The 13,388-nt window shown below is 35.7% G+C and overlaps 1 protein-coding gene across 1 annotated transcript in view; it reads left to right on the forward strand.

The window, feature by feature from the left end:
* Positions 1-409: 409 nt before the first annotated feature.
* Marchf6 (membrane associated ring-CH-type finger 6) overlaps positions 410-13,388 on the forward strand; it is a 71,040-nt gene continuing 58,061 nt past the window's right edge. The window contains exon 1 of the mRNA XM_048814197.1: positions 410-467. Within this exon, the coding sequence (XP_048670154.1) occupies positions 425-467 (43 nt within the window). The 5' untranslated portion in view covers positions 410-424. The remainder of the gene's footprint in view (positions 468-13,388) is intronic.

Consider the following 13,388-nt stretch of genomic DNA (forward strand, 5'->3'; position numbering starts at 1 on the left):
CCTTCATAGGATGAATCGTTAGTATCAGTGGATAAAGCCTAACTTTGCAGTTGTTTTATAATACTATTAGTCATTGATTTTAATACTTTTCATACTTTTATAAAATTTATGAAGTCCTCTGAAATTTTCACAGTTAATGTAAATTTAATCTGAATTAACACTGGGAGGAAAGGGAAAATTACAGTGGATTTCATGGTAAACAATTATAAAATGAAGATGCCAAAAGCTTATAAATAATTGTTCTATTTGTTAAGTCAGTTATATTCCAACCAGGTCCTCACCTGCTGCCATCCCTGGTCCCCACCAATGTGGGAGTGAACCATTGAACTCAGGAGCTCTTTACCATTGACCTACTTCCCCAAGTCTTTTTTTTTTCATTTGAGACAGGTTTTTATTAACTTGCCAAGGCTGACCTCAAACTTGGATGGATTCCACCAGCCTCATCTCCCTAATAGCTGAGATTACAGGTGTGTGCCCCAGCATAACTGGTTTAGATTCTTCGTCGTCGTCGTCTTTTTTTTTTTTTTTAGTATTAGGGATTGAACCCAGGGGTGCCCAACCATTTGAGCCACATCCCCATCCCTTTTTCTGTTTTATTTTGAAACAGGATCTTGCTTAGGGCTTCCCTAAGTTGCTGAGGCTGGCTTTCAACTTACTTGAAGTTTCCTGCCTCAGCCTCTTGAGTTGCTGGGATTACAGGAGTGTGCCACAAGACCTGGCTAAATTATTTCTTAAATAATCTTAGGTTTTTATCTGATTTTAAACAGGTTGTTGTTTTTCCTTGTAGGAGATTTGAAAATATGTGACTAAAAAAAAAGAATTAAATATTGTAAAATCTGGTTTTGTCTTCCGTTCTTGAAAACACTAATCATGTGGTTTACTTTTTCATTTAAAAAATGTTTTAATATTCTGAACAAAGAGATTAAGAATGTTTATTTAAATACCTGCCATGCACATAGAGGGTAACTCTTATAATAAAGGGGGTTAGGTGACTTGTTATTTGAATGTAGTTTGTATGTGGGCAGATGTGTTATGTAAACTGCTATCATCAAATACTTAAACTTCAGAGTTGGAGAAGTCCTTAGATATGAAGTTTCATTTTATGGGTTAGAGTCTTATCCTGCAGTGCAACTGAGATTTTCCAGTTTCAAAAAACAATCTATCTTTTGTCCAAGGGGGCACTTTTCTTTTTTTAAAGGCAAAACATTGCAGTTGGAATAGATGTTACAAACAAGTGTTGACATAGGAAGCCCTCAAAAAGATAATAAACATCTTGTCTTAGTAGAATGCTCACATTTCAGCCCAATGATACATAAAGCTGTTTTTTTTTTTTTTTTCATTTTGCTGAATTACTGCTTATACTGTCAGAAGATTACAGAAAATCTTATCAGTAATTTTATGTGGGATTCCAAGACAATTGTACTTTATGCTCTTTGGAAAGTATTTAAAAGATATTAAATTGAAGTGTATTGCAGTTGGTCATGTTCTTTATCCACTATGATAAAAGCTTGAATTAATTTAAATTTGGAAGAAATTAGTTAAAAGGATAGTCAGATGTCAGATTCAGTAGCTAGTCTACTTCATTCTTCTTAAAGAACCACAGATCAGCTTTTACTGCCTTGGTGTGCTTGTGACCAAGCAATATTTATGTATTTGATATGTTTATTGAACACCTGTTCAGAGCTAGGGATTATTCTATGTGCTTGGGTTAGGGAGAGAAGAAAATAGAGAAAAACCCTTTCATAGAGCTTACTGTATTCCAATTAGCTTGGTAGGGGAGGAAGGGAAGACAGAAAGTAAATCTATATCAAATTGTATGATTTAACCAGAGGTTATATATAAATGCTGTTGAAAACAGCAAATTAAAAGGGAATAAGGAGTGCTAGGATATGAGGACAGGAGTCGCAGTTTTAAATATGACAGTTCACTAAGTCTTCACTGAGAAAAGGTAGAATGGGATGAATTAGTCTTGCAGAGGCTTTGTGGGTACAGCTTTCTAGGCAGAAGAAATAGCCATGCCTAGAATGTTCAAGAAATCACCAGGAGAGCAGTGTAGCTGCAATAGATTGAATGACTTGAAGAGAATAAGTATAATACCAGGTCAGAGAGATCACAGAACCAGAGAGGTGTTTGGAGTGGGTGTGAACACATAGGACTTTGACTTTTACGTCAGTGAAATAGGGAGCTATGGAATGGTTTTCAGCAGAGGTGAGAAATTCTCTTGCTGCTTTCTCAGTGGCTACTTGTTTGTTATCAGTTGTTAAACCCACATTTCTAGGAGCTGCAATCTGATTGCCCATCTTAATCCAAGAAGCTGGGGGGCAGTGGGAGAGGTGACATAATAATAAAAATCATGACTATGTCCCTTCTTGAGCTGGGCAAACATCCCAAAAGTTGTCTTCTTCTTTGTTGAACTAGAGTACTGCTTAGGATGTTAGGGTTTAACAATTGATAACAAACAAATGACCAGTGACAGATGGGCAAGACAATTTATTTCTTACCTCTGCTCAAAACCATCCCAGAGCTCCTAAGTGATTGATACTAGGCTAACTGAATATTCTTATCCAGATACCGACTTCCCCTTTCTTCCAGGCTGGGCTTATTTTAGTGGGTTGTATTTCTCTTCTCTAAAGAAATTAAGATCATTTATTCACTACATTTAGTATAATATAGGGAAAATGGCAAGAGTTCTTTTTTTAAAAAAATATTTATTTTTTTAGTTGTAGTTGGACACAATAGCTTTATTTATTTTTATGTGGTGCTGAGGATCGAACCCAGGGCCTCGCACATGCTAGGTGAATGCTCTACCACTGAGCCACATCCTCAGACCAGCAAGAGTTCTTAAGAAGGGAATAGGAAGTAAGACAATAAGGGAAAACATTAATCCATTGTATTTTAGATGGTGGTTGTAAGCTAGGCAAGGTATTATAGAAGTTTAAGGCAGTGGAAATGAAAAGAATGTGAATGAAGAAACAAACTAGGATAGGATTAATAGAACATAGTAATTGATTAGATGGTGTAGAGAGGAGTAGTTAAAAATGATCCGTATCTGGAGTAATTTCATCAACCAGGAATGGGAAAAGTTCGGTTTTGAACATTGCTTTAGTTTTTAAGGACTGCCATGACAAAGTACCATAGGCTGGGTGCTTAAATGAGAGAAATTTGTTTTCTCTTTGTTCTGGAGGCTAGAAGTTTGAGATCAAGCCTTTCTCTTTGACTTCCGAATGTTTGCCTCTCCCTGTGTCTTTGCACTGTCTTTCCTCTGTGTATTTTTACTAGTCTTATAAGGAAATCATGTTGGATTAGGGCCTACACTTAAAACAAAAACAAAAAACATTTTAACTTAATCACCCCTCCAAATACAGTCACATTCTGAGGTACTGTTGGTTAGGGCTGCAGTGTAGAGTTTTTTTTTTTGGTGGGTGAGCAGGGGCATGCACATTTCAGCCTATAGCAGGCATAAGTTCTTGAAGGCTTGGAAGGCACTGAAGCATTTCCTTTACCCTTATTTCTTATAACTTCATTATAATATTCTTTTGACTTTTCTGTCTCTTTCCCTGCTCCTGCCTAATGGCATTATGTGAAAATGGGACCAGATTAATAAGGTATAATATATATGCAATAAAGTTATTATTCTTTTAATGTGCAGGTGTATTGTAACACTTTTGACATAAAAATTTTGGAGATTCCATGTCTTTTTTGTTTTTTCATTAACTAAATATTGAATACCTATTCTGTACCTAGGACCTTTGTTAGCAATGTTTCCTGCATAAATTTTGTTTTCCCTCTTCCTCAGACATAGCAAAGTTCCTAGAGGCACTTGAATTGAATGTAGTGGTCAGAAGCACCCTTGATATAGAATAGTCATTCTCAGAGATTGGATCTCAGGGCTCCTTTACATACTTAAAATTGAGGACCCAGAGGACTTTTTTGTTTACGGGGGCTGTATTTACCACATTAGAAGTAAAAAATGAACTTTATTTATTTATTTATTTATTTTTGGTATTAGGGATTGCACCCAGGTGTACTTAACCACATCCCCATCCCTTTTTGTTTTTTTTATTTAGAGACAGAGTCTTAACTGAGTTGCTTAAGGCCTTGCTAAAATTCTGAGGCTGGTTTGAACTTGCAATTCTCCTGTCTCAGCGTTCCAAGCCACTGGGATTAGAGTCGAGCGTCACTGTACCTGGCGAAAAATGAACTTTAAAAATTATTTAGACTATTTAAAAGTAACAGAATCAACACTGTTAATAAAAAATCATACATGTTCACAAAAATAACTATTAACTATAATGAGTAAGTGTGTTTTCCAAGGGATTTTCAGTGACAGTGCTAGCTTTGTTTTAGTTTAATTTTAATTTTAATTTTGTGGTGCTGGGGATTGAACCTAGGGCCTTGTGCATGCGAGGCAAGCTCTTTACCAACTAGCTATATCTTCAGCCCCTTAATTTTATTTTTTTTGAAATGAGAGATTGAACCCAGGAGTGCTTTACTACTGAGCTACATCCCCAGTCCTTTTTTTTTTTTTTTTAAACAATACCTTTATTTCACTTATTCATTCCTATGTGGTACAGAGGATTGAACCCAGGGTCTTGCACGTGTGAGGCGAGCGCTCCATCTCTGAGCCACAGCCTCAGCCCCTTTTTCTTAGTTTTTGACTACTTAAATTTTTTGTTTTTGTTTGGTGGTGTTAGGGATGAAACCCTGGGCCTTGTGCATGATAGGTAGGCACTCTACCAACTNAGGTGTGTACTCAAGAGATTACAAAATATGCATTCATACAAAAATCTGTACATAAGGACTGGGAATATAGCTCAGTTGGTAGAGTGCTTGCACAAGGCCCTGAGTTCAGTCCCCAGCACCACAAAACAAGCAAACAAAAACCTGTACATGAATGTTCATAGCATTATTTATGATAGCCATATAGTGGGAACAATCCTGTGCCCATCAGTTATTGGGTAAATGTGGTCTATATAGAGTGGAGTTCAGCAGTACAGAGGAATGAAGTACTGATAATATGCTACAACTTGGATGAACCTCATAAATATTGTATTGAGTAAAAGAAGCCAGTCACAGAAGACCATATTTATGTGATCTAAATTGTGTGAAATGTCCAGACTAGGCAAATCTACATATAGAGAAAGTAAATTAGTGTTTACCTGGGACTGTAGAGGGCAGATATAACTACTGTTAGTTACAAGGTCCCTTTGTGGGATGATGATTATTTTAGAAATGGAGTATTAGTGATTATGGTGTATGATTCTGTAAATATAGTAAAAACTGTTGAGTTGCACACTGTTAGTTAATTTGTGGTATATAAAGTATATCTCAAAGGTGTTAAACTGCTACACACCTAATAGAGTGGGTAAAGTGATAATATAAAGACTAACCATACCAAATATTGGTGAGGATGTGGAGCAACTGGAATTTTTGTGTATTGCTGGTAAGAATGTAAAGTGGTGAACTTTTTCTAGGGAGCAGAAAGCAACCCTCCAGGGTGGAGCCCCAAATTTTATGGGTAGGCACAAAGAGGGACTTGGGATACTTGTACAAGGCTTGAAGGGTTGTAGATCCTCATCAATAGTTCTGTGGGAAGGTGGTCATTACAACAAGCCTACTGATGGGACAACAGAAGAAACTGCCTCCTTCTTGGATGTCTCTCTAGCACCCTCTACTGATAAAATGTAACTGCAAAAAACAAAAATAAAAAGTTTAGTGCCTTCTTACTGAAGGGGGAATGTGAAACTGAGATGAGATATACTGATCTGGCTTCCTCTGAAACTATTGGAGCCGTTTCCTGTGCTGCTGAAGTCATCTACTGCTGCTGACAGAATTGCCACCATCACTTCTGTAGCCACTTTAGGATTGCTAGTACCTGAAATTAACTGCTACTGCTGGTTTTTAGATGTAGAAGATAGTTTTGCCACTTCTCTCCTTCATCTGATCTCCTTCTTCCTGTCCTGACAGAGTAACACAAGGCTAATTAGCAAGGAGACCAGAACGTGTAGTTTTCAGACTTTCAGGAGCAAAGGGAAAAATGACTTGTTAATTTAGTAATGACAGTAATCTGGAGAGAGAAAGAGAACAACTAAATTCCACTATACAAAGAATTGGGATTTTTAAACTTTGCAAGGCCTAATCTCAAAATCCACCTTTTAAAAAAAATAGATACATTTTCACAGTCAAAAGGAATTTTTTTCCTATGAAATTTGAGTAGTTAAAATTTTTTTATTTATTATTGGAAAAGTAGAAATGAAACATAATACTTTTGGAAAAGAGGTGAAGAAACATCACCCATGTTCTTATCTAGCTATTTTTTGCATTTTCTCATTTAAGCTATTGTGTTTTTACCTAGTTGGACCTAGAATGTAGTTTTATTTTAAACATTTTTTTAGTTGTAGATGGACACATATCTTTATTGATTTGTTTAATTTTTTTTAATGTGGTGCTGAGGATCGAGCCCAGTGCCTCATGCATGTGAGGCAAGCACTCTGCCACTGAGTCACAACCCCAGTCCGAGAGTATAGTTTTTAATGTCATTTTTTATGCTTTTATTTATTTATCTATCTATCTGTTTATGTATTTATTTATATGCAGTGCTGAGGACTGAACCCAGTGCCTCATACATGCCAAGCAAGTGCTCTGCCACTGAGCTATGATCCCATCCCCTAGAGTGTATTTTTTAAAAGGTCTTCTTTGTTTACTTAACATTATGCATTTTCTCATTGTCATATAGTTATTAAATTTGTTATTTTAAAGGGACTGTATATATTTCAGGTAGTGAATATATAAATTTAAATATGTTTTTGTTATGTCAGTTAACCATAGATATCTTGAGTAATATTTTTTCAATAATATATTTTAATACTTGTCTGATTGTAGCTAGTAATTGTCAAAAATTTGTTTATAATTGAATAGTAAAAATGTTTACTTAATCTAAATGAAATAAGGTCAAACTTTGATAAATCATGTTTATTTGATGAAAATGGCAGTGTGCCAATGTGAATCCCCCCCCCCAAAAAAAAAAAAAATCCCATATCCCCAAGCTAATGAATCAGTCACTTTCCAAAATAGGGAAGTTCAATTAATATACCCAATCAGAACTCTTTAAACAGTGAAGGTCATCAAAACCGAGGAAAATCTGAGAGAACATCAGAATCCAGAGAAGGCCAAGGAGACATGATAGCTAATTTTATGTGGCTCATGGAACAGAAAAGGGATACTAACAGGTAAAGGAATTCTGAATATACTGTGGACTTTAATGATAATATATCAATATTGGTTCATTAAGTGTTAAGTCCAGCAAATCCTACTAAGATGTTAATAATAGGGGATGCGTGCTGGGTTTTTGGGAACTCTGTATCTTTTCATAAAGTCTCTTAGTAATTAAAAAAAAAAAAAAAAAAAAAAGAGGCTTTGTTAAATTCTTTCCAGTTTACCACCAGAAGGATCATGGCGAGATTTTGGATTTTTTGGTACTGGGATTGAACCCAGAGGTGCTCTACCACTGAGCTACATCTCCAGCCCTTTTTATTTTTCCTTTTGAGACAGGGTCTCACTAAGTTGCTTAGGGCCTTGCTCAGTTGCTGAGGCTGTCCTGGAATTTGTGATCTTCCTGCCTCAACCTCCCGAGTTGCTGGATTACAGACCTGTGCCACCATGCCCAGTTGAGGTCTGAGTACAAATTTCCAAGATAGATAAAGGCTTAAGAGTAATAACATGTACCTACAGCTTTTAGAGTTTCCCTTTTCTTCATAGTAGGCACTTAAAATACATTGTTGAATAGGGTTATTGGCTAGAAAAACCAATGGGATGGGCCAATAAATAAGCAGGCAAGTGAAATAAACAGCTGTTTCTTAAAAGAAGAAATATAAATGGCTAACAAATACATGAAAAAAATGTTCAACATCCTTAGCAGTCAGGAAAATACAGATCAAAACTACACTGAGATTTCACTCCCCTTAGAATGACAATTAGCAAGAATATGAATAGTAGGTACCAGATGCCCTGGGGCACATATATAATCCTAGCATTTGGGGAGGCTGAAGCAGGATAATGGCAAGTTCTCCTTGTCAGCCTTGGCAATTGAGACCCTTTCTCAAAAGAAAAAGAGGCCTTGGAATGTAGCTCAGTTATAAAGCATCCCTGGGTTCAATCTCCTGTACAAATAAAACCCAAACCAATAATGTTATGGCTTAGATGTGGTGTTCCTCAAAATCTCATGTGTTAAGACAATGCAAGAAGGTTCAGAGGAGAAATGATTGGGTTGTAAGAGTCTTAACCCAATCAGTGATTTTATCCCAATAGGGATTAACTGAGTGGTAACTAAAGTGGTGGGGTGTGGCTAGAGGAGGTGGGAATTGCAGCCTGGCTTTGGGTATATATTTGTCCTTCTCTCTGCTGCCTGATCACCTTGTGAGCTGCTCTGCTCTGTCCTCCTCTCCCTCAGCCTCACCTCTGCCCTGGAGGAATGGAGCAGGCCTTCTGTAGACTAAAGATCTCTGAAACTGTGAGCCCTCAAATAAACTTTTCCTACTTTAAAATTGTTCTGGTCAGATCTTTTTTAGTCACAGCAGTGAAAAAGCTGACTAAAATAATTAACTGAAGAGGAAAAAGGAACAATTAAACTTTGTCAATAAGGAGGGAAAAGGGAAATACTGGGAAATTAATACAATCACTATGAAAATCAGAATGGACATTTCTCAAGAGACTAGGAATGGATCTACCATATGAGCCAGCTATTTTAGTCATTGGCATTTATAAAAAAATTTAAAAGTCAGCATTACTGTAACAATATATGCATACCAGTATTCATAGCCGTGCAGTTCATAATAGCCAAGTTATAGAAGTAGCTTGCTCTCCATCAGCAGATGAATGGATAAAGGAAATATGGTGTGTATATACAATGGAGTTCTATTTGTAAAGATGAATGAAATTATGTCATTTGCTGGTAAATGGATGAAACTGAAGAAAAAACATCATGCTAAGTGAAATAAATGTTTTCTCTCATATTGGAAACCAGAGAGAAGAAAAAAGTAAAAAAGGGACTTCAGGGAAAAAAGAAGGGAGAACAGTAAATAAAAGGAGAGAGAAAGGAGAACAATAGGATGGGGGGTGGGGAGAGGAAAGGCAAGGCAGGTACTACAGAATGAAGTTGATCAAATTGTGCCATGTTCATATGCAAATATATTGCTACTAATCCTACTTTTAGGTATAATTATAAAACATCAATTAAAAAGAAGCAAGACTAGCAGAGCAGAGGAATAGGATCATGGGGATGAAGGGGGAAAAGAAAGTACTAGGGAATGAAATTTATCAAATTATGTATTATGCATGTACAAATATATCCTAATCCCACTATTAGGCATAATTGTAGTACATGAATAAAAGCATATATTTAAAAAAGGTACACTTAGATGAAACAATTTACCTAGCCCATCCAGCAGAACTGGACCATCGTCAGGGAAACAAAATCTAGAAAGGAAAAAACTCTTTACACTTATTGATTTGAATGAGTTCCCGCACTTGAGAAGTTGTAAAGGTTAAAGCAAGGGCTAGAATTCATTTGGATAATACATTACATCATATTCTAAAAAGGAAAAAAAAAAAGTAGGTGCTGATTTCCATGACAGGTCCCAATTTGATAATCCCCATTCACTGGTGGTGTTTTTCTGCTCTCTCCATACTAGACCATCTCCATACTTACTTACTAAGGATTTGAAGTTTTTCACTTAAAAAAGTAGTATGTTAGGGACTTTAAAAGATACTTGTATTCTAAGCCGTGCGTGTGGGTGTACAGTTGTAATCCCAGAGGCTTGGGAAGCTGAGGAAGGAGGATTCAAAGCCAGTCTGAGAAACCTAGTGAGATCCTGTCTCTAAATAAAATATAAAAGGGCTTGAGATGTGGCTCAGTGATTAAGTGTCCCTGAGTTCAATTCCTGGTATCAGAAAAATAAAAGATGCTTGTTTTCTGACATTAGGTATTGAAATAAAATAACAAAATTCCCATAGGATAAAATAAAAGAATATTGCCTTTGAAAACCAGGAAGAGAAAAGAAAATCATTGAGCATGATTTGTGGTTTTATTACACATATATAATCTGATGAGAACTTTAATCTGCCACAGAATGTACTTCATGATTTAGATTTTAGTAAGAGACCTCAGGATGAACCTTTTGTTGATTTTACTCTTCTTGAAGCCTCATCTTGTTACTCTGTTGAGGTTTTGGGTGGTGGGATTGGTCCTTGTATAAAAACAGGTTATCTTTCTTGGCTTTCTATGTTGGTAGTATTTATATTTGCTTCATGTTTTCCCAGAAATACCAAAATCCTGTAAAAGAAAGGAGAAGCTAAGTTACATTGTTTAGGGGGTAGTTACAAGCTTCCTCTAAACCTCAGCAGTTTAAAGCAGCAGCAGGTTAGTTTCTCATTGACACATATTTCATGCTTTTGCTAACTGTAGTCACCTGGAGAAATGGCTTGATCCCTTACCAAATGCTTCCATAGCCATTGAGGCAGGAAAGTACAAAAGTACAGTATGATGAATTGTATTCATTGCCTCCACTTATACACATCACTGTAGTTCATGTTTTATGGACCAAAGCAAATCAGTTTTTATGCCTGATTTCAGAGGTGGCAGTGAAGTGCATTTCCACCATATACCCAGAGAGGAAAAACCCCAGAAATACTGGGGGAACAATGCTTTTGATATTCATGGTATCTGACAAAATAATTCTTACCAGGTGGATGAAGTAAATGTGCTCATTGGGTACATTTTAATCCACAGCTTCACTGGACCACATTTTAGAGAGGGAATGGTAATTCATTTCATTCTCTCTTATTATTTGCTCTTTTTTCCCACAAGTCTATTTAGACACTACTGTAGAAAGTCTTTTCATTTTAAAAATTAAAAGCTTAAATACAGTAAAATTTACCTTTATTTAATGTCTCTGTAGACAAATGCATGCAGTCCTGTGTCCAGCACAATCAAGGATAAAGTAGTTCCATCACTTCCCCTCCCCAAATATTCTTGTATCCTTTTACGCTATTCCCACCCCTCACTCCCAGTTGCTGACAGCCACTAATATGTTTATTATTATTTTTTTAGTTGTAGATAGGCAAATACCTTTATTTGTTTATTTATGTGGTGCTTAGAATCGAACCCAGTGCCTCACACGTGCTAGGCAAGTGCTCTTAACACTAAGCTACAACCCCAGCCCCCACTTAATCTGTTTTTGTTCCTAAGAATCCTTATTGCGGATGTTCCTAAGAATCCTTATTGTGGATGTTTCCAGAATGTCATGAATGGAATCATACAACATGTACCCTTTTGAATCTGACTTCTTTCACTTAGTACAGTGCATTTGGTATTTATCAACATTGTTGCATACTCTCAGTAGTTCATGCCTTCTTGTTGCTTAGTATTGTGTTGTTGGGATGACCCCTGTTTATTCAGTACAGTTGTGTAATTCACAGTTGTGGTTGGTTGTTCCAGTTTTAGGGACTGGATTCATTATACATATACACATAGTTTTTGTGTGAACATGAGTTTTTATTTTACTGGATTAAATCTTTAGGAATAGGATTGCTAGGTAGTGTGGTAAGAGGTTTTTGTTTTTTTGCCATTTTAATAGTATGCAGTGATAATTTACTGTTATTTTTTTAAAGAGTTTTTATGGCTAAAATATAAATAAGAAAATTTGATATTTTTTTAAATGTAAAATTCATTGATATTAAGTATACATTGTTGTGCAGCCATCACCATATCGTGATTAAAATTTGCATTTTCATAATGACTTTTGAACTTTTTTCCCATCTGTGCCTCCTTTGAAGAAATATGTGTTCAAATTCTTTGCTAATTCAAAATAAAAACTTTTCTTATTAAGAGCCCCCTAGACTGGGTGCAGCGGCTCATAGCTATTATCTTAGTGACTCGGAGGCTGAGGGAGGATTATCGTTTAGTCATAAGCTTGAGGCCAGCTTTAAGCTTGGAGATTTTGTTTCAAGAAAAAAAAAAAAAATAAGACTGGGGATGTGGCTCAGTGTTTGAGTGCCTATGGGTTCTATCCCCAGTAGCAAAAGAAAGAAAAACCCCAATTAGTAAAGTGGACAGAAAATTTGGACAAATAATTTGCAAAGAGAGAGAACTTGGTAAATGTTTGGAAATGTTCAACTTGACTAGTGACAAAACTTCTTTTTAAATAGCTGCTGTACTGCCTAGTTATTTTTTAATACTTATTTCAATAATATATGTTTTACTATAGGGAGCAGTCTGCTGTGCAGATGGGAAAATATTTAATAAAGCTGAAAGAGTCTGAAGTAAACATAGAATGTTGGTATTGTAAAAAAAAGATTCAGTAATATAACTTGATTGCATGAAGATTGATAATTGGGGAGGAAGTGTATTAAAGTCAAAGGGATTGCTTTTTAAAATTGGGACTCTATTTTAATCCTTATTTCTTCACTTAGTTAATAATTTACTTAGGTCTCAACTGAATAGAGTTAGTTAATATAAGGTTTCCAGCCAGTTTTCTGATAGTATGACAGTCTTGTAATATGCCATATCTCTTGCATACTGTTTTCTACTTAGTCCGATGTGCCTTGGATGCATTACCTTACCCTACTATATTTACCCTCAGTTTCCTAAACTATAACATTGGTATTATGAGGATTAAAGGAAATAATGCATTCTCATTGCTCAGAAGTCTGTCTGAACATGGTAGGAATTAAATACCATGATGAAGCAGAATATTTTCTTTTCTCTTATTTTTTTCATTTTCTCCTGAGAGCTAATTGAGAGAGGAAAAACCCAACAATAACTTAAAGATATTTATTCATGTCTGTGTAATATTTTAATATTTTGATGGAAATAATGCTTTGTGAAATAACTGGACATTTTAATATTTTGACAGGATATATACATGTATTTTTTAAAAAATATTTCTTAATTGTCAGTGGACCTTTATTTTATTTATTTATATGCGGTGCTGAGAATAGAACCCAGTGCCTCACATATGCTAGGCAAGTGCTTTACAACTGAGCCACAACCCCAGCTCCTTGACAGGATATATTTTGACAGTATATTCTGTAAAGTATTTACACTGTTTAAAGTATTTCCATGTATTATAATTTGAGGAAAAGCTTATTGATATGTTTGTTCTTTCCATTCTTGTCCACATAGTACATGGGTAAGTTACAGAGTCAGCAGTAATTCCCAGATTGAATAGAATTTAAGGAATAAGTATTTCCTTGTGAATTTTTTTTTAATGTTCATGGAGAATGATCATTAAACTGTCATTAGGATTTTTTGTACTTCATTATAATTTACTACTGATGAACATAGATAAACGGATGATTTTAGGAGTTATTAATTACTGCTTGGAAATAGT

The sequence above is a fragment of the Marmota marmota genome, unplaced genomic scaffold, assembly GCF_001458135.2.
Source record: "Marmota marmota marmota unplaced genomic scaffold, marMar, whole genome shotgun sequence".
Classification (NCBI taxonomy): Eukaryota; Metazoa; Chordata; class Mammalia; order Rodentia; family Sciuridae; genus Marmota; species Marmota marmota.